Source organism: Balaenoptera borealis (assembly GCF_965194805.1).
Source record: "Balaenoptera borealis genome assembly, chromosome: 2".
NCBI classification, from domain to species: domain Eukaryota; kingdom Metazoa; phylum Chordata; class Mammalia; order Artiodactyla; family Balaenopteridae; genus Balaenoptera; species Balaenoptera borealis.
This window is the reverse complement of record NC_138867.1, coordinates 36,302,377-36,323,130: the sequence shown is the minus strand read 5'-3', so window position 1 is coordinate 36,323,130 and position 20,754 is coordinate 36,302,377. Positions and strand designations below refer to the sequence as shown.

Below are 20,754 nucleotides of genomic sequence, written 5' to 3'. Positions count from 1 at the left end.
AGCTATGTCAGTGGTCCCAACCGGAAACCAGGCCATTGGCAATGGAATGGAAAAGAAGAGGCCATATCTGAGAGAGGATTTGGAGGTCAGTACAATGGGACTTTAAGGCTGACTGAATGTGAGGTTTGAGGGGCAGGTAAGAATTCAAGATGAATCCAAGGATGAGATGGAAGGAATATGAGATAAGTATGAAAGAGACACATATAAAGGAGCAGGTTTGAAGGGGAAGATACTATGTTTCATCTAAAACATTTTAAGTTTAAGTTTCCCATGGAGCAATGAAATTTAGTTACCTGATAGGCAGACAGGGAATCTGTAATGTAGGTCAGATTGGATGGTATCAATTTATTATGATCTACTACAAGGCATGAGGCCAAAGAATTGAATGAGATCACCCTAGGAAGAAGCATGGAGCAAGTTGAAGTCTTGAATAGAACTTTGGATAACACTCTCATTTAGGAGTTGGAAGATCAGCAAGAGGCAGCAAAGGAGACTGAGAAAGGACAGTTACAAGAAAGTAGAAAAACTAGGAAAGAGTCATGGCTAAAAAGCCAAAGGAGGAAAATATTTCAAGAAGGAAGTACAGCAGTATCAAATGTTCCAGCAAGGCTGAGCAGGATTCACTCATTCCTTTATTCAACAATGTTAACTTAAATGCCTGCTAAGCTCTGAGCTAGGATTTAGGAATGAGATCACAGAAGGCTGGTGAGTTTCTTTAGTAGTCACTGAGGATATTTCACAGAGGTTTTATATGAGTTACAATCATGATAGTCTGATTACAGCAGTTAAAGATGGAACCAAAGTTAGGGAGAGAGAGCCAGGCTGTGTAGACTAATTTTCTGAGAAATCTAAAAGGAAATAGTAAAGAAAAAGGGGGTCAATAATGGCCTGATCTGTAAAAATGGTTATTAGTAGAAGTAGTGATTTTACTTTTATAGCATATCCCATGTGAACAATTTTTGACCCATTGACTTGAACCAAATGTTTTTATATTTATAAAGCTGGATACAGTAGTGGGCACAGGAGATTATAAGGCATAGTTTTTTCTTTTGGGGAAGCTTACAATCTAGATTAAAATTAATATGTACGTTGGGGGATTGCAGGTGGAGAGCAAGATATAAAGACTGAATAAAAATTCAATGAGCATAATGAGCATTAGTTACAACATCTAATAACTGTTACTGGTTGATGAGAAGGAGCTGCAGACTAGACGAACTGTGAATTCAGGGGAAAGGAAGACCACCATGAGTGAACAAAGGCTTTGCCACAGAGAAGGGAATACATGTAAGTTGCAAAAGAAGACTAGGACTGAGACTTTCATGAAGGGAAGACCAATGGGTAAACTTCACTCCAGAACTCTGTCTCTTCCCATGGAAAGTGGAGATACTACCACCTGCTTATCTTCTACCTTAGAAAAGGGCGTCAAAAGCTAAATACACTCTTTCACCCCTTCATCCAGCAGTCTTCTTTCGGTTCACAGATTGCAGGTAAGTATGCTTCCCTACTCCTGTGGTGTTGGCCTTATAATCACAAAAGGTACCAAGATATCAAATACACAGGAAACCTGTTCCCAGAAAGCAGGAATCTTAAAAACCTTGGCGCTGTGCTAAATGAAACAGGAATAAAACAGGCAAGGAAAGAGAAATACAGAGTGCCATGCATAAACTTTTGCAAGCAAGCTTAGTGCCTTGCAGAGACCAGGAGAGGAGCAGTTCTTATACTGATGGAGTCAGAGCCTGAATTCTAAGATCAGGATATAGATACCAGAATTGCACACTCATGAACATGTCAAACCTTAGCCTCCTGGGCCTTCTTGTTCTGAAGGTTCACAGATGAAATGAACTTGATGCATTTTCTTTGATGTTTATTAAACCCATAATTTTGCAGAATTTGAAATGGAACTGTGGCCAAACTGAGAGACCAACCAGAACTCCATCTCAAAGAGCTTTTATAAATAATACTGGAAAGATATTGAATGGAAGAGAGGTAGTACTTAATATACATAACAGATCAATTTTCTTAACATGGCAGAATGTAAATATTTAGCTGCTGTTCAAAGCAACAAGAAATGTGGTAATGTTGATTGCCCTACATTTGCTAAATCTTAGACAAGTGATGGATAAGAATCTTATTTTCAAAAAACATTTACATAAATCTAAATCCTGCAACTTAAATCATTTCCGTTCCTGCTTACACAGATGTCCCAATGTGTGTTTGTCTAGGTAGTGTTTTTCTTAGCCACAAGTGAATAGATGTTTTGTGACTAGGTATATCACCATATGAAAATAATTGTAATTTAAGTTTTATAGTTCTTTTATGGAACCTTCATGAACATGGGTTCGTTTCTTCCTTGTAAGAATCATATGAAGTAGGTGTGGAGAGTATCTTAATGGAACAAATTGGAAAATCCAAAACCAGAAGAGTTAACAATCTGATGACCCTCCAGTGTTAAACTTTGAGTTAGTAACTGAGCTTGAATTCGAGCCTAGTCTTCCAACACATTCAATGCTGTTTTCAAAGTACTGCATTGCCTAAGTTAATATGAAGACCAGGCTGCATCAGTCTGAAATCAAAGTATTGGCCAAGGCTGTAATTTCATTTGAGGCTAAGGATCCTCTTGCAAGCTTGCTGATTGTTGGCAGAATCTAGTTCTTTGAGTTGTAGGACTGTGGCCCTCAGCTCCTAGAAGCTGCCAACTCTTCACTTTATAAGAAGAAAATCTTTTCCTCTTCCAACTTGGGTCCAGTGATTGGTGGTCTGCAAATTAATCAACAATAGATAGATTAACAGGAGAAAAGACAATGTTTATTTATGCATGCACAGTGTACATGCAGAAGCACTCAGAGACTAGTAACTCACTGGAATAACCAGAAAGAAAAGGCTTACATACTAAACTTAACAAAAGAGAGGTAGATAGGGCTTCAATGGGAGAGTATGGAAGGTTCTTTTGTTTTTTTTTTTTTAATTCTAACAAGCAGCTGAATCCACACTTCTGGTGCTAAGTGTCGTTTTTTGTTTTTTTGTTTTTTTGGTTTTTTTCCCCCAATCAAGTAACTCCCTGGGAGGGAAGTCAATGGTAACTATATTTTCAGAGGCTCTATTTAAATTTAGATAATGTTTCTTTCTGTGGCTGCTGATTGTTCAGATATATTCAGCTCAAAGTAATTTTCATATCACTTTGGTGAGCTATTAATCGCTTCAACTGCCACACGGTCCTCTCTACCACATTGTATTTTGTTTCTTAAGGACAATAGAACATCTGCTGCTGCTTGTTTTCTCTGTTTGATGGGCTTACCTGCTTAGGTAAGGTCCACTCAGGATAATCTCTCTTTGGTTAACTCAAAGCCAACTGATTAGGGACCTTAATTACATCTGAAAAAAAAAAACTCTTCCATATACTGGAACATAATCATGAGAATGATATCCCTCATATTTACCATGTTCAAGTGGAGGGGATTATACAGGACATCTATAACAGGGGATGGAAGTTTGGGGGGCGATCCTACCACAGCAAATGATAAGATGAGATGTTAAGTTCAGTACTACAAGAGACCATAAAAATGAGATGATCACACAGATCCCTTACACTGTTGAGTTAATAAAATGGATGCTGCATTCTAGCTGATTAGACTAGATGACATCTAAGATCATCCATACCAGAATGCAGAATGGAGTAACTCCTCCATTCAAGAAAACTTTTTAAACCAACTTGATTTCTTTCACTCTTTCTCTTAGCTGATACATAGTTTACAAGCATAGAGAGATGCGTATGAACATTTTAAATTTAATTTCTCTTCATTAACATTTCAAGTTCTTATATTAGGCAGTTGGGTTTGTAGACCTCAAATGCCCTCATTAACCCCAAAGGGTTGTTATAGCTTTCATTAGTTAACTATTGCTATGTAACAAATTATCCCCAAACTTAGTCACTTAAAACAACACACAGTTTCTGTGGGTCAGGAGTCTAGGCAAATATTAACTGAATCCTCTGCTTCAAGATCTCTCACAAGGCTACAGTCGAGATCCCACTGGGGCAGGATGTACTTCCAAGGTTACTCAGTGGCTATTAAAGGATTCAGATCTTTGAGGGCTGTTGGACTGAGGGGCTCTGTTCCTAACTTGCTGCTGGTTGGAGGCCATTCCCAGGTCTTTGTCACATGGACCTCTGCAACACAGCAGTTTGCTTCATCAAAACCAGCAAGAGAGAGAGTAGCATGATGGAAGTCACAGTCTTTTGCAGCATAATCTCAGAAGTGGTATCCCATGATGTTTGTGTTATTTAATTTATTAGAAAAAAGTCACTAGATTGGGCCCACACTCAACAGAGAGATGTAAATGTCAGGATGGCAGGGAATGTTAGGGTCTGTCTTAGAAGTATGCCTACTGTCTGAATGAGGGAATGATGTAGCCGACTGAGGAGAAACTAATAAAAGTGCCTGTTTCTAAGAAATGAAAGAAAATAACCTCTTCCATTCCATTCACTTATTCAGAGCCAGAGCAAAGGAACTTGACTGGCCTGGGTTCATAATGGGAGTGGCCAGCTCTTGTCTGAGTAAAGAGGACAAATCAAACCCAAAATTGAAAGGCTAAGTTCAGAATCAAAGGAGCAACTTTAAGTATCATGTCCAAGGTACGAGGTTGGGCGGTAGATAAAAGAAGAATAAGAGGACAAGAGGACGAGAGGACAGGAATACTGAACCAGTGTAGAAGCAAAATATTAGACCAGATAAGGCACACAGGTTGTGGATTTAGAACAAAGAAATAGTGTTTAGCACTGTTTTGCTCATGGGCAGGCTCCCTGATTTTAAAGACACAGGGCTGGGCCAGAGGCTTTCTCTGTTATTGAAAGTCATAAAGTAGTATTGCTGTATTTTTGTTTTAAGTTCAAACAAATAGAAAGCTTCATGGTTTAGAGGAAATTTTGAAATTGGGGAGGAACTACTATTCCAAATGAAATTAAAAGTCTTGAAAATATTCTTTCTTGGCCGATGTTAGATTATGTATTTTCTCCCAAAATGCATAGATAGTGTTTTATGTTGATTGATAATTTAATTCTCCTCTTCAAATAATATTTGTATCTGGTGAATAATCCTGCACATCAGAGTCATCTAGCTTAGAACAAATACTGGTGGGGGTATCAGTGGTTTCTCCTTCTGCCTGTTATCTGTTTTTAATTTTTATTTTTAATATTACCTTATTTTGACCTTAATAACAAATTAATATTTCTAGTAACATGTCAAAAACAAGGAGCAACTCATTTCTGAAAGAAGAAATCTAGTCATATTTAATTCCCTTTCTGCGTGCTTCCAATTATGTCTTCTATTAGATTACAGAAGTAACTAATTACTTTCATCCACCTTTTCTTCACGTGCCTGTAAATTAATTTAAAATTTTATAAATTAACCCGTATTTTGAGGGTTTATTTATTTATTTATACTTATTTTAATCCAATCCTAGATCATTTCATTATAACTCTTCTTAAGCTCACTTTTTTATTTCTTTCTTAAAACATAATCTTACTGTATATTAAACCATAGTACAATTTAGTTTCTTCATTTATATTAGCCATTCACTGAACAGCAACTAATAAATCAACATGCAGCAATTTAAATCCCTATCAAAATTTACCAATGCCAGATCCAAACTGACAGTTTTCCTTATCCAGAAAGTGCTGACATTTTCTTCCCATACCATCTACTAAAGATAAATAGATCAGAAAGTTCTGGATGAAATTATATGTGGCATTTCTATATTTTGGGGTTACCTTTCATTGTTTGAAAAATTCCAATAATTCTGAGGAATTATCTGTTCCAAGTCTTAAAAGGTTATGATTTGCAAGGTATCAAAGTATTTTTCAAACTATTTTTTCTAACAACCCACCATGGTGTCTAAAATCCATACTCTTGTGATTACTGTAGGCTGTTTACTGCTAGACATAGATAAATAGATATACATACAGGCACAGAGATATAGATTGACATAGATATGGAATATAGACAAAGATAAATATTGCATCACTAAAAAAATTTGCTTCAAATAGCTTAACAGTTAAAGGCCCTGAGGTGATGATAATAAACTTACAGGTGTGTGTGTGTGTGTGTGTGTGTGTGTGTGTGTGTGAGCGCGTGTGCGCAAGTACACATCTTGGGTTGGAAGAGTGAAAAATCTAGAAAAAGCTGTACCTCAATGGATGTAAATCAGGAGTGAGCAACAAGGTGTAAGGAAGCCTGAGTAACTGATGGGGAATAATGACATCTGCCTTTTCTAATGTGTGAAAAATCCAGAATATATTAATTTAATTTTATCAAGACATAAAGGAGGCTTTTTTTTTTTTTCAAAGTCAGAAGAACTTTATTTTGATCTGGTAATCTTACATTTACCTTTAAAAATTATTTAAAAGAACTTTTAGGTGAAGATTCTCTGTAATGTTTCTGAATATTTCTTTTAATTTTTGAATTTTATTTTATTTATTTTTTTATACAGCAGGTTCTTATTAGTTATCCATTTTATACATATTAGTGTATATATGTCAATCCCAATCTCCCAATTCATCACACAACCACCACCCCCCGCCACTTTCCCCCCTTGGTGTCCATACGTTTGTTCTCTACATCTGTGTCTCTAAAATTAAAATGAAATAATTTTCCTTTATTGGGTCCAATCATATTTTAAATGGCACTCTGTACTTACAGGCAAATCATACACATGTTCATTGCTACATTTCTGGAGGTTTGATATTTGTAACTGCCAAAAATAAATAATTAAATAGGTTTTCCCTAGGAAGAAATTCTTCTAAATTTGGAAGCAACTCCAAAGAGAGCATTCACTGTAGAGAGGAAATATCTGTGAAGAAAATAGTCTACTAGTTAATTTTTAAATACTGTCAGTTGTGTTAACTTGCAAGAAAAAAATAATTGTTTATTCAATATGTAAAAAGTACCTGACTTCATCTACATTCACAATTGCCCAAATGCAGGGTCAAGAATGATGATAAAATATCAGCAATTGTACCGTCCTCTTGCCTTATTTCTCCCCTCCTTTATTCCCATGACCTCTTGTGCTTTCCAATGTGCAGGAAGTAACACTGATCATCTACCTGTGAAAAGGTCTTCTTTATTCATTGAAACAAGCCCTCTAGGCTTACAATCAACCCAAAATAGAGGGAAAGGGCAAGATTGTAGACAAAGTATTTGGGAACTTGTGAGTTCCTATAAATTCTACTTTATGAATGGTCACTTATGCCACCTATATGGAAAACCAATCCTAATGAATATATTAAATTCTTGGTTTACAGAAGTAGAAGATGATCTTTTGAATTTTAAAAAATTGATTAGTTGGGATTTTTTCCTTATCATTTTACAAACCATTTGGTCAGTTGAAGTCCTCCGTGTACTATACTAGGTTATAAAAAAAGACCCTTCTAAGACATTCGAGTGTACTAGGTAAATATTCCTTCATATTTCCTTTGGCTCATTTGAGGGAGAGATATGGACATGGCAAGAGGGAAAGAAGGTGGGAAGGACAAAGGACTGAAATGTAACCACATTGTGCCTTGTTATTCTTCTAGGATCTCATGATTCCTTCAGCTTCTACATTGACGAAGCCTCTCCAGTGGGGCCTGAACAGCCAGAAACTGTCCAGAATTTTGTCTCTGTGTTTGGAACTGTGGCCAAAAAGCTGATGCGGAAATGGCTAGCCACTCAAACCATGAACTTTACTGGTCAGCTAGGAGCTGGGATCCGTTATTTTGATCTTCGAATTTCCACCAAGCCCAGAGACCCCGACAATGAACTCTACTTTGCTCATGGTTTGTTCAGTGCCAAAGTCAATGAAGGCCTTGAGGAGATCAATGCATTCCTCACAGATCACCATAAGGAGGTAGTATTCTTGGACTTCAACCACTTTTATGGGATGCAGAAGTATCACCATGAAAAACTCGTCCAAATGCTGAAAGACATCTATGGAAATAAAATGTGCCCAGCGATTTTTGCCCAGGAAGTGAGTCTAAAGTACCTGTGGGAGAAGGACTACCAAGTGCTGGTCTTCTACCACAGTCCAGTGGCTCTGGAAGTACCCTTTCTCTGGCCTGGGCAGATGATGCCAGCACCCTGGGCCAACACCACAGACCCGGAAAAACTGATCCAGTTTCTTCAGGCATCCATCACTGAGAGAAGGAAGAAGGGATCATTTTTTATATCTCAGGTGGTGCTGACCCCCAAAGCTAGCACCGTGGTCAAAGGGGTGGCCAGTGGTCTCAGAGAAACGATCACAGAAAGGTAAGTGTCCTTAAGTTATCAGGGGAAATTTTTAAGGAATTAAACCCAAATTCAAATAGTTAATAAGTGATGGAGCTAATTCACACCCATGTGAGTTAGTTTCCTAGGGCTGCCACAACAAAGTATCACACGCTGGGTAGCTTAAAACAAAAGAAATGGACCATCCCTCAGTTCCAGAGGCTAGAAGCCCGAAATCAAGGTGTCAGCAAGACTGGCTCCTTCTGAGGGCTTTGAGGGAGAATCTTTTCCATGCCTCTGTGTTAACTTCTGATGATGGTTGGCATCCATTGTGGTTCTTAGCTTACAGATGCATCACTCCAGTCTCTGCACCCACCTTTACATGGCATTCTTCCCTGTTTCTCTGTCTTCTCTTCTTATAAGGACACTAGTCATATTGGATTAGGGCCCACCCTAGTGATCTCATCTTAATTTAATTACATCTGCAAATGCCCTGTTTCCAAATAAGGTCACACTTACAGGTACTGGGGATTAGGACTTCAATATGTCATTTTGTAGGACACAGGTCAACCCACAGCACCATGGTTTTTGTTTGTTTATTTGTTTGTTTTTGTTTTTGTTTTGTTTTTACCACACCATGCAGCTTGCGGGATCTTAGTTCCCCAACCAGGGGTCGAACCTGGGCCCCCTGCAGCGGAAGCACAGATGGAGTCCTAACCACTGGACTGCCAGGGAATTCCTGCACCATGCATTTTGACCCCATGTCCAGTTATCTTTTCATAGCACTCCTTTTCACATTTGCATAGCATTTTATAGATTACAAAGCCCTTTGTCTACTGTTTTCAGAGTATTTTCACATACTGGATTCCATTTGATCTGCATAACAATCCTGGGAAGTAGATACTGTATAACAGGTAAAAATTAAAGTTCAGAGAAGTGAAATGTTTTGCCTAAAGCCACTTGGACAATGAATGATGAAACAAAGACTCAAGCACCATTTTTCTCAAGCTGTATTCTATGCCTTTACACTACATTGTTAGCAAGAATCAATCTCCAGAGAGTAGGCATTCCATTGGTCAAGCCCAGACATACATGTAGGGTAGTGGTCACCTGTGAGGTGTAATTAGCAATCACCAAAGATCTTTGTAACTCATTCCCCTGATACAACATGTAGCATTGTACATGTTATTTATTCTTTTGAGTTAAAGTATTAAACAAGGCAAACACTGAAGAACAAACACAATTCCTATCACACCTTTTATTTTTAACTTTAATTGATAATTTTGGATTATGGTAAAGAGGAAGAGAATGAATGTTTTGCACAAGGTCTTGTAGGGAAAGACAAGAAAATGAGGAGAAAAGATTCAGAGGTGAAAATACCGTGGGTGGCCTTTAGAGGTGAAATTGCTATATGGTGGAGAATGGCAGATGAAATTTGTAGTGGGGCAGGAATACATTTGCAAGAAGGCTAAAATCCTTCTTGCACAGTCTAGAGGATATAGTTAATGAATTGTACAACCTAAAGTGATGAGAGATTAAATTATAATGAACCTAAATTTTACCATATTAAATATAATAAATCATAACATATAAAAGAGAAAAAAATGTCATCACAGGTGAGGTGGAGGAGGGCTCTGGGGTTGTAGCCGGCACTGGCCAGAGCTTAGGAACTGGCACTGAGGGTGGCTAAAAGCCAGGCTACAGGGAGCATCCTATGAGCAATGGGGAGCTAGAAAATGATATTTAGTGGTGGAGTGACTTGACCAGATCTGCATTTTGGGTAGATAATTGGTGAAGCATGGAGGGTAGATGGAGTGAAGAAAGTAAGCAGTTAAGAGGTGCTTGAAACTGTTTTAGCAAGGATATGCAAGCTAAACTGAGGAAGTGAGAAAATGTAGAAGGGGACAGTATGCGACAGCAAAAGTTGGATGACTATTTAGCTATGTGGTGTGAATGAAAGAAAAGAGGGGAGAATAAAGTTTCTTCTTGAGAAGTAGAATGAGTGATGGATGCATTCACAGAAGCAAGAAACAAAGATACAGGGACTTGGGGAGGACAGGGGGAAGATACAATCAGGATTATGCTAAATTTAAAGCGCTAGAAAGGCATCCAAGTAGACCCAGTTGATCATTAGGAATATAGGTTAACTCGTTGGGGGGATACTGCATTTTTTGGCAATGAAAGCCACAGGTCCTTGAAGAGGAAGTATTCCTCCATGCAAAATTATAACTTCCTTCTGTTATTCAGGTATTTGCTGGGATCTCCCTGTTCTTTCAATTCAAGTAAGATCCCCAACCCTTACTGGGGATCCTCACTGTACACTCTATGCAAGTGTAAAGCCTTCCCTAAGATTTCTGCTGATGTCTAGATTTCTTACATCCTTATGGAACGAGCCCTTGTTGCTTCTGGATTACATAATTTTATGGATTGATTGTTCCATGTGGCCTATCCATGTCCCACCCTCTGTAACCTGAGACATGAAACTTGCTTCTTGCTCAATTTCTATATAGTGGTTTATTTAGACTTTACTGAAGATCTGAGCATAAAAGGGAGGTTTTATAATCATAATAATGTAGATGACTTAAAGTTGAATTTTAGACTCATCTGGAATTACAAATCTCCTGACCTGGAATATCTTCTGATGACATCTGTACCACTTTTCACCCTAGACTCTAGTCCTCTGACTGAATCCTCTCCTCTACCCCCTTCCTGTCCTTTTCTCATCTGTTTTCTTCCCCCAACCCCATATTGCGGTGGAGACGCTACACTCTCCTCTAGATTATTGCACCAAACTATTCACCTCTCTCCCTGGCCCTAAGCCTACATTCAGTTAGTCCCATCAATGTATTCATCAGAACAAGAAGACTTTTTCTTTAATAGAACCACTTTCTATAAAAATTAATTGATCTCATAAATAACAACTTACCTTACATACTTAAAAAATGAGGGAGTTATATACACATGAGAATGTGTTGTTTTCAGACCTACCCCATAGAGCCTCCAGATTTTGAGGAAGCCCCAGTAGAGGTGGGGAGGGGACAGGAGGGGCCTGGGGAATGGTTGACTCTAATTCTGTTCATTCTTGCTACACCTTTCATTTAAAAAGCTTTACTTCTAACATTTACATATTGGACATGAAAGGAGTCTTCCCTTCCAGCTTTACCTTCTGTTGTATAGTTCTATGCTTAGGAAAATACTTTTCTATACAATTTGCCTACTTTGCATTTGGCCAAGAACCATATCCTGACTCCATACCTGTGTAGGGAATAGCCTTTGGGAAGTCAAGAAGGAAAATCTACTCAAGGAATAAATGACTTTCATTTTTCTCTCTTATGGAATTTCATGCAATAGAACTTTGCAAGTTATACGTTGAACTGCTTTTTGTTTACTTATGCTTTAGTACAGCATTACCAAAGTAGGATTTGTAGAATAAAGATCAGGTAAGTTAGGAGAGTGTTGAAAATGATAATATCTATCCACACAACTCTCCCAAAAGATTCACAATGCACATTAGCATATAAAAGGCACTAACAAGTATTTAAGTGAAGAATCCTATTTAATTTTAACTAATACAATGTTTTCCAAGCACTTGATTTTTTTTTTCAGATAACACTTATTAACAGCCCATGGAATTAATTTTGACAAAATGTCCTCAGCCATCTACTCTAATTCAGAACCTTTCACTTGCCTCTGGCTTATATATCTGGAATAGTAGAGTTTTACCAGTGAAAAGAGAGAGTGGGAAAAGAATTTAAAAAGTAGAAATGAAGACCCTATAGGTAGAGTCAACTATTTTCTCTCTAGGATTATGCAAATGACTTGCAAATATATCTGAACCTGGCCATGATATTTGTGCTGTAAGCATTCTCAATGGAGTTTGTCTCAGTACTAGAAAGCCTCTTTTTAAACCAATTACAAAACATGTATGCTGTGTATGGTGTTAATGTGAAATCCAGAGGTTTGGTTTGGTTTGGTTTGGACATATTTCAGCTTTCGTGGTGAGGCCTATAGGGAAAGGTCATTGTCAATCCTTGGATAATGCCTTGCAAAGGTAACTTATTACTCCTGATACAGGTAGTGAAAAAACACTTGACTCCCCCAAAATATATTTCTTTTCTCTTCTCACCAAGTGATAAAGCCCACAAAAAAGACTTTTACTGTCACATTCCTTTTGCTGTGTACCAAAGCTGCTCACTGAGAAAGTCCTTTGCCACCAAAGGAGAAGTCACTAGGCAATGTTAAGACTTCTCTGGGCCTTTAGTATATTTTCATTCGCAAAATTTGGAGTTTGAATTCAATTATCTCCAAGATCCTTTCCAGTTCTAAAATCCTACAATCCTGGATTTGACTAGTTTCTCTATAATTTTTCATTATGTCTATATTTGGGTTAACAAAACTCTGAGCACATGAATTTAGAAAACAGTGTTTGAAGATGTGGGTGGCTTTCAGGGAACTAAATCCAGCCTGGATTTAGGTACCGTGACTTTCAATCTGGCCACAGGTTCCAAATACTGCAGATGAGTTCTCTACATTTTAGCAATGCCAAAAGACACAGATTTTAATTTCTTAAAGACCTATTTTTAATTTATTTTTCAAACACCAGCTTTTGCACTTCACCCCCACGGAATTCACACGTTCTTAAAAAGAAGGTGTGTAACTTGAGTCAAGTCCTTCCCTAATTTGCGGAAGTTTATTAAATTATAGGTTTTTTTTAGTTAAAAAAAATTCAGCTAGACCACCTGTCAGAATATTTAAGGAGCAGTGCATCTTTGTAAGTAAATTGATGCCGAATTAATTTAGAAAATGTTTATACAAGTCAACAATTTATATCATGATGATGATGATAATGGTAATAGTAATGATGATTTATTAAGTGCTCTCTATCTGTTTAATACTATGCTAACTGCCCTGCCCATTTATTCTCATGATCACAGTCATTTCCTTGAGGGTAAGGAAGAAGGATGTGGTTGGTTTTTAATAAGCACCACTTTTATCCAACTGGGGAAAGGGAGGCAACTACATTTGTTGAGCCCACTTTCTGTGCCAGGCACTGTGCTAAGTGCTTGACATGAATTGTATCCATTTAATCCTCCCTGCAGCCTTGCAAAGTAGGGATTACATCCATTAGAGATGGAAAATGGAGCCTGAGAAATGTCTAGTACCTTGCTCAAAAGTCCCAGATCAGTTTAGCAAAGGCAGGATTGTTATTTGGGTCTGACTCCAAGTCCCATGCTTACTCCTGCAAATTAAGTGAAATTCACCTTTCTTAGCAGTGGGTGCATATAATGCATTATTTGTCATCTTGGAGGGCAAAGTCAGGTCTAGGCATTGGGAAGGTAAAGTATACTGGAGGTGGGGTGCGGAAGGCTATGAAAGAGCAGATCTGAAGTGTATGGCTTTGCCTCAAGATAGCACGCTGGCAGGGTTCCCCTAGGGAAGCACTGCTGTTGAATAATAAAAAGGAAGGGAACTTAGAGGTGACCTGACTCAATCCTCCTTGCCTTGTGCCTATTGCTCATGTCACTGTTTTCCATTTAGTAAGGAAACTGAGGCCAGAGGACTGCTAAAATGTCGCCCAAGGTCACAGAGCTAACTGGCAGCAAAGGTGGAATCATAATTAGGTCTCCCGGCTTGCAGGCAGAATTCTGCCCTCCGTACTTCAGGGAGGGAGGGGTAAGGACAGAAAATGGGCAGGAAGATCAGGGGGGCCAGGGAGCATCAGGCTGCAGGGAACCACGTGGGAGGGCGAACCAGCTGTCAGACTGCGCTGTGCACCGCATAACATGGTGCCCTGGAACCTTGACTAGAGTGGTCAGAAGTTGGGCCTGGGGATGGACCACAGATTTTGTTCAGGGCAGACTTCCCTGGGTCCTATCTCTTTCTGCTTCACAAGCACAATAGACTATTTCTTCCTTTCAGTGGGGACACATCCCAGCTCACAGCAACTCCCCAAACAACACTTGTGCTGCCGATTTACCCTGTCAGTGCACTGACCCAGCTGGTGTGGGGCTGGGCTCTGGGAAGTTGTTCCCCTGCAGCACCAGTCATCCTAGCAGCTTTGGGGAGCCAAGAAACACCACACTGAGGGACTGAGGCTCAGAATGGTTCAAAGACAGCTACAGGTGACATCAATCTTCATGATGGACAGCTTTCTGGCTCCGCCCCCTAGACTACACCCCCAAATAGGTCAGCGCATTAGTAGAGCTGGTCTGCTATCATTCTCTTCAGTAAAAGGGAAAGCTGCTTCCTTGGGCTACATATGCCTAAGTGGAAAGAATATCAAGGACATTATGGAAAACCAGCATTAGAATAATCATCGTTTACAAGATGCTTTCATTGTAAGATCCATTTTTTTCAACGTATATTTATTAGAGGCTTCATTTGTTCAACAGATGTTATTCCCAATTTGCAATTTAGAAAATCAAAGGTCAAAAAGGCTAAATAATTTGTTCAGGTGGTGGTGTGAGCCAGTGCTGGTATCAAATCAGAATCTAGATCTTTTGCGAAAACTCTAATTGGAAAAGATACATACATGTTCATAGTAGCACTATTTACAATAGCCAAGACATGGAAACACCCAAGTGCTCATCAACAGACGATTGATTTAGGAAGATATGATACACTATGATACACACACACTGGAATATTACTCAACCATAAAAAAGAATGAAATATTGATATTGCCATTTGCAGCAACATGGATGGACCTAGAGATTATCATACTAACTGAAGAAAGTCCGACAGAGAAAGACAAATATTGTATGACATTACTTACATGTGGAATCTAAAAAGTAATACAAATGAATCTATATACAAAACAGACTCACAGACATGGAAAACAAACTTATGATTACCAAAGGAGAAATGGAGGGAAAGAGGGATAAATTGGGAGTATGGGATTAATAGATACAAACTACTATATATAAAACAGATAAGCAACAAGGATTTACTGTATAGCACAGGGAACTATATTCAATATCTTATAATAACCTATAATGGAAAATAATCTGAAAACAGTGTATATATATAACTGAATCCCTTTCCTGTACACCTGAAGCTAACACAATATTATAAATCAACTATACTTCAATTAAAAAAAAAGAATCTAGGTCTTTTGAACCACTAGAACAAGGAGTCTCACTTGTAAATCAGAAGGAAGCTCCAGAAAGCATTCTTTTCCCTAGCTCAGGGCTTGGCGAACTGGGAAGTGCTTATGCCACCCTCAGAGGCTATGATTCATGAATCGATGCTCAAAGAGTTTCATTTCTAACGCACCCCAGGTGAGCCTCACTTTGAGTAGCCCTGCTCTTGTCTGCCAACAAGCTGTACCTGAATCACCCCCACCAACAGATGAAGTTGGTTTTAAAAAATCTGGAAAGAGAGTCAACCCCAACATTTATCAGTCCCCTCCCCACCCCAGGTTCAGATAGTTCTTCCTTAAATCTAAACCATGACTCCTCTACCCACAGGCCCTGCCAGATTTAAGTTCAAATTTGCTTGTCCTATCACTAAGGTAGAGCTGCGCATCATCGATTTCCAAATAATGGTCCTCTGCTATTCTCTCCCATGTATCTTCTCTCCCATGTCACATAGCTCGATCCTTGGATTACTGTGCTTCAGAAGCACAGGGAAAGGCTCCTGGGAGGGATTCTTTGTTTCCCTGGGCTCTAAAGCACACCCCATGGAAGAAGGCTTAGTAACTTCCAGACTCAGTGTCTTCCACCAAAACCAATAAACATTTCAGCACCAATTAACATCACAGCTCTTTGCAACCCAATGGCCTCCCCAGCCCTGATTTTAAGCAGCAAAAAAAAAAAAGATTCTGTAACAGCTTCCAACCCTGAGGCTGTGTGACAGAAGAGTGATTTTAGCCTGGGTCATGCTGGGGTATGGAAGGAGGGAGGGTTGTCTTGTAACTCTCTCTTAACAACTGTAGACCTAAGAATTTTTGAAGCAGACATGCACATAAAAGCTCTTGCTCTCCTTCATTCTGCTGATGTTGTAAGATTAAAGTACAGGCAGATGCAGATAGGTACCTTTAATTGTCTGTAGCAAGAGAGTCAAAGACTAGAGAGAATTGCCAAGCTATTGAGAGGTCAGATTCCCATTCAGTGCCTGGTGAGTGTGTGTGTGTGTGTGTGTGTGTGTGTGTGTGTGAGAGAGAGAGAGAGAGAGAGAGAGAATACATATACTTTTCTAAAAAGCATGGAAGCATGGTTTAGGATAGAGGTTTACTCACTTTAGTAAATCTCTCTGGATCTCAGTTTTCTTATATGGAATTGCTGGAGTTTAATATCTGAAGAGGAACTAACCTAGTATGTAGCTGGCGATGGGGGTAGAGGGAATAAAGATGAAGTGTCTAGGCAGCAGGGATATTTAGTCAACCAGGTCATGACACAATAGTGTGGGGACTTCAGCCAGCAACTTAGGGAATGAGGGGTTTGTTTGGCTTGAAAAGAACTGTGACATGAACTGTCAAGTAGATGAACAAGTAAGAGTTTTCTGATTCAAGAAGTAAAATGGACTAGATCTGGACAGCCCAGACCACATCCTGAGGCTGTGAGAGGAGGCCTTCGGGAAGACACACACAATGGGAACCAGGAGATATCCCAGTGAGAGAGGGTAGAAAGGACTTCTTATAGAATCAAGGTTTAGGCTGGTGACTTGGGGGAAGGTTTAAAGGAAGCAGAGGTCCTCTTTAGATTGGATGCTGTCAGGGCAAGTCTATAATTGGGTATCTCAATATGTCTTATCTATAGGACTAGAGCGATGATAAACTAATTGGCAAAGAAATCAAAGTTGTCCATTTTAGTCTAGAGAGGTCAGTGTTTTGTATTTTGTAGGTGATATGGTTTCTGTGCTCAGACAAAATTACAAAATATCCTTTTTTATCTCACTTTCTCATGATCTCAAGTAATCTTGTCTGAGGTTGGTATTCTGGGAGATTATGTCCAACAGGAGAAGAACTTGGTTTAGTTGTGAGAGTCCGGCCAGCTTCCAGATATCAGGACTTCCTTTTAAATTTTTCATTCACCCCTTTTTAGTGCACTTATTTCCATTTGGTTTGAAAATTTCTGATGTGAATTAGGCTTTACATGTTCTTTTTCTTTGTTGTTCTTTTTCTCATTAAAACAATTGAGGCTGTATCTATGCAGAAGCCCAGATCATGTTGACAATGAGGCAAATCAAAGAGTTGGTGAAAACCTAGCCCAGGGCTTATCTACTAAAATGCAAACTCTTCAGATTGAGTCATATAGACAATCAGCTTTCTCTGTGGTCTTAAGTTTCTGCCCATCTCATTGGGCAAGTTTGGAATTGATTGACAAGTATCAGGAATCCTGGGTGGTGGAGACCAAAGGAGTTGAGACAGGGAAAAAAATGTGAAAACAAAGCATTTTGTAAAGGGAATTGCTGACTCTTTAATATTGGTGAACATTCCAACTTCCTTCCCAAGGTTTTACAATTCATTCCAGGCAGAAAGGAGCAAAAGGTGAGATGGCCAGCTATCATATTTTCAACCAATTTTTTTTTCTTGCCCTTTTTGGCAGCAGGAGACGTATTTTTCTTGGTCTTGTTTGAATGAGTGTCCCTGAAAACTTGTTTGTGCTGGGTGTACTTGCAAGACACAGCTTTGGGTGACTGATCTATTAATTACCAAGGGTGATTCCAATAAGTATAAGTGCTTATTTAAGTGAGGTGATATAAGCCAACATTTCTCTGTCAAAAGTGTGCCCCACCTAACAAAACTGTTGTATAAATCTCAAATAACTTTCTAACACCACTCTACGCAATGACATTTCAACTTCTAACGTATCACGTTCAGTTGATAAAATGTTTTCTTTCATGATCTTTTCAATGCAATAACAACAATTTAAAAAAAGCTGGGTATATGAAATTTTCTCAGAATATCTGGCCTTGGAGGACTTCAGAAGAAAATACTGCATGTATCAACTGAAGACACTAATATTTGGCTTTATTATATGAAGCACAAATCTTCTGGCTCTTGCTCTGTATGTCTGGGATTGTAGCCTATTGCGAATTAACTTATTTCAAGGTACTAAAAGTAATTTGACAAGAATAGTTAGATACTTGCTTGTCATAATTGACTTTTTTTTTCAGAAATCACAAGTACAGTTTGAATTTTGGCTTTAAAATATTCCTTCCTCCTACCCCCTGATCACTTATTTCCCTGTGGCCTCAGCTATTAAAAGAGAAGAAGCTTACAAGTTGTTTCTGGAGCTGTGACACCCTGTCTTGAAGGAGCGGTATGTGGCAGTGAGATTGTAACGTGTGATTTCATTAGTGAATGCTAAAAGCACAGGCTGCCCTTTGGAAATGTATGTGAGATTTGGCCGATGTAAAACTGAGCAAATTCACCATGTAGCTGCTGCTTATCTAGAATACTAAACAGAAAAGCTGTTGCCTATATGATGTAGCTCAGGTTCAAAAATGAACCAGTCATGAAAATAAATAACACCATAATGTTATAAAAAGTTATTCATGAAAATACATCTTTCAGATTTTTTTAGATTCATTTTGAAAGGGTTAATTTATATTGCCTGTTTCTCCAAAAAAATACTTGTAATAAGTAGCTTGTCATGAATAGATTGTAGGGAAACTTGGTTGAGTGCAAGGTTCAGTCTAAGTTAAATCTGTTAACAGAGACCATATGTGGATTCAGGGAAGTCATGATGGATCTGTTGCTAGAAAATAGCCAGGAAAATTAGTTGTATTCCCACCTCAGTTTTCAATGTATTGGTTAGCAGTTAAGGGGGTTATCTAATGAACCTGACTCTTACTGCCATTCACAAGCAGAGCAGGCTGCCATGTGCATACCTACATGCTTCTACGAGACATAGGAGAATTTCACACCTTTCAGGCACACACAACTCATTGCCACTGTGTGTTTGCACTTCTCCCATGTGTCCAGGCAGCCTCCAAACCGGATATGTCCAATGGCTCTTGTATCATAAAGAAAGGCTCCTTAAAGCCGTGAACCATGGGCAGGGACATTTTGATGTTTCCATGCCATTGGCTGCGCATACAAAGGCTGTTTCAGTGAGCCACCATTTTCTGCTCCAACTAGCATGAGGTAGGCAGCTTTAGGCTTAAAATGTGTGTGTGTGTGTGTGTGTGTGTGTGTGTTGAAAAGGGTGAGAGAAGTAATTAATTAAAATAAGTAGAAATCTAGTCTTCTCTCAACACCTGTGAGAGTACATTGCTTTACTCCTGCTCATGCAGGAAGGAAGAGTTTTTTTTTTATTGAAGTATAGTTGATTTACAATGTTGTGTTAATTTCTGCTGTACAGAAAAGTGATTCAGTTATATGTATATATACATTCTTTTTTTAAATATTCTTTTCCATTATGGTTTATCAGAGGATATTGAATAAAGTTCCCTGTGCTATTCAGTAGGACCTTGTTGTTTATCCATTCTATATATAGTAGTTTGCACCTGCTAATCCCAAACTCCCTATCCACACCTCCTCCAGCCCTCTCCCCCTTGGCAACCACAAGTCTGTTCTCTATGTCTGTGAGTCTGTTTCTGTTTTATAAATATGTTCATTTGTGTCATATTTTAGATTCCACATATAAGTGATATGGTATTTGTCTTTTTCTTTGTGACTTAACTTCACTTAGTATGATAATCTCTAGTTCTATCCATGTTGCTGCGAATGGCATTATTTCGTTCTTTTTTATGTCTGAGTAGTATTCCATTGTATATATGTACGACATCTCAGGAAGGAAGAGTTTTACATCCAGTGTTTCCTTATCTTCCAATTGAGGGTAGAGGAAAGAATGCTCGAATACCCAACATGGAACTTTCTCACCTAGTTTCATGATTATCCTGGAACAAGCATTTACATTCTTTAAGCTTGCTCTAGACCTCATTTCTTCTTTAGTGTTTTTCTTGAGGGATTTCTTTGGTGGTTGTACTTGGGAAAACTTTTTTTTCTTCCCCAACAGTGCATGACTTATCTCTATGATATTTGGGGGGCTTTTCCTTCTCTAATCCTTGCTAAAAATTCAGACAGAACTTAGATATGGTGAGGTGGAGAGGGGAAAGAAAGTAATATCACCAGTTGGTGACTAGAATGTTATTTATTCTATGTCTTTAAAGAATTTTAATTTCTCTTTTTCAAAATGAACAAAAGCTTTTTTTCCCAGGGTCCCAGCATAAGAATCCATCCATTTATTGAGTCAGCCAGTTCCTCAACAACAACATAATAAGACCCTGCAGTGCGCTGGGCGTGGGGACAAGAGAGGCATGGTGTAGAGTCATAAAATTTTGCCTCATGATCTTTGCCCTTGGTTTGCAGGGCAATCTCCTTGACATGTGAGATTTACATGAGACACAATTCCAGAATGGTATAAGACAGAGTGCAGCTGCGTACTAACATTTTAACCTGTAGATTTCATATGCCGGAGGGGCTCAAGGAAAGGAAAGATGACAAAAGTGACTTCTCTAGTATCTCAGGACAATAATACCCTGACATTTCCTGCCCTTTACCTTTCCTCGA

General features: G+C 38.7%; 1 protein-coding gene across 1 annotated transcript in view; it reads left to right on the top strand.

The window, feature by feature from the left end:
- Positions 1-20,754, top strand: part of PLCXD3 (phosphatidylinositol specific phospholipase C X domain containing 3) — a 161,799-nt gene that overhangs the window by 96,573 nt on the left and 44,472 nt on the right. Inside the window, exon 2 of the mRNA XM_082382457.1 lies at positions 7,568-8,276. Within this exon, the coding sequence (XP_082238583.1) occupies positions 7,568-8,276 (709 nt within the window). The remainder of the gene's footprint in view (positions 1-7,567; positions 8,277-20,754) is intronic.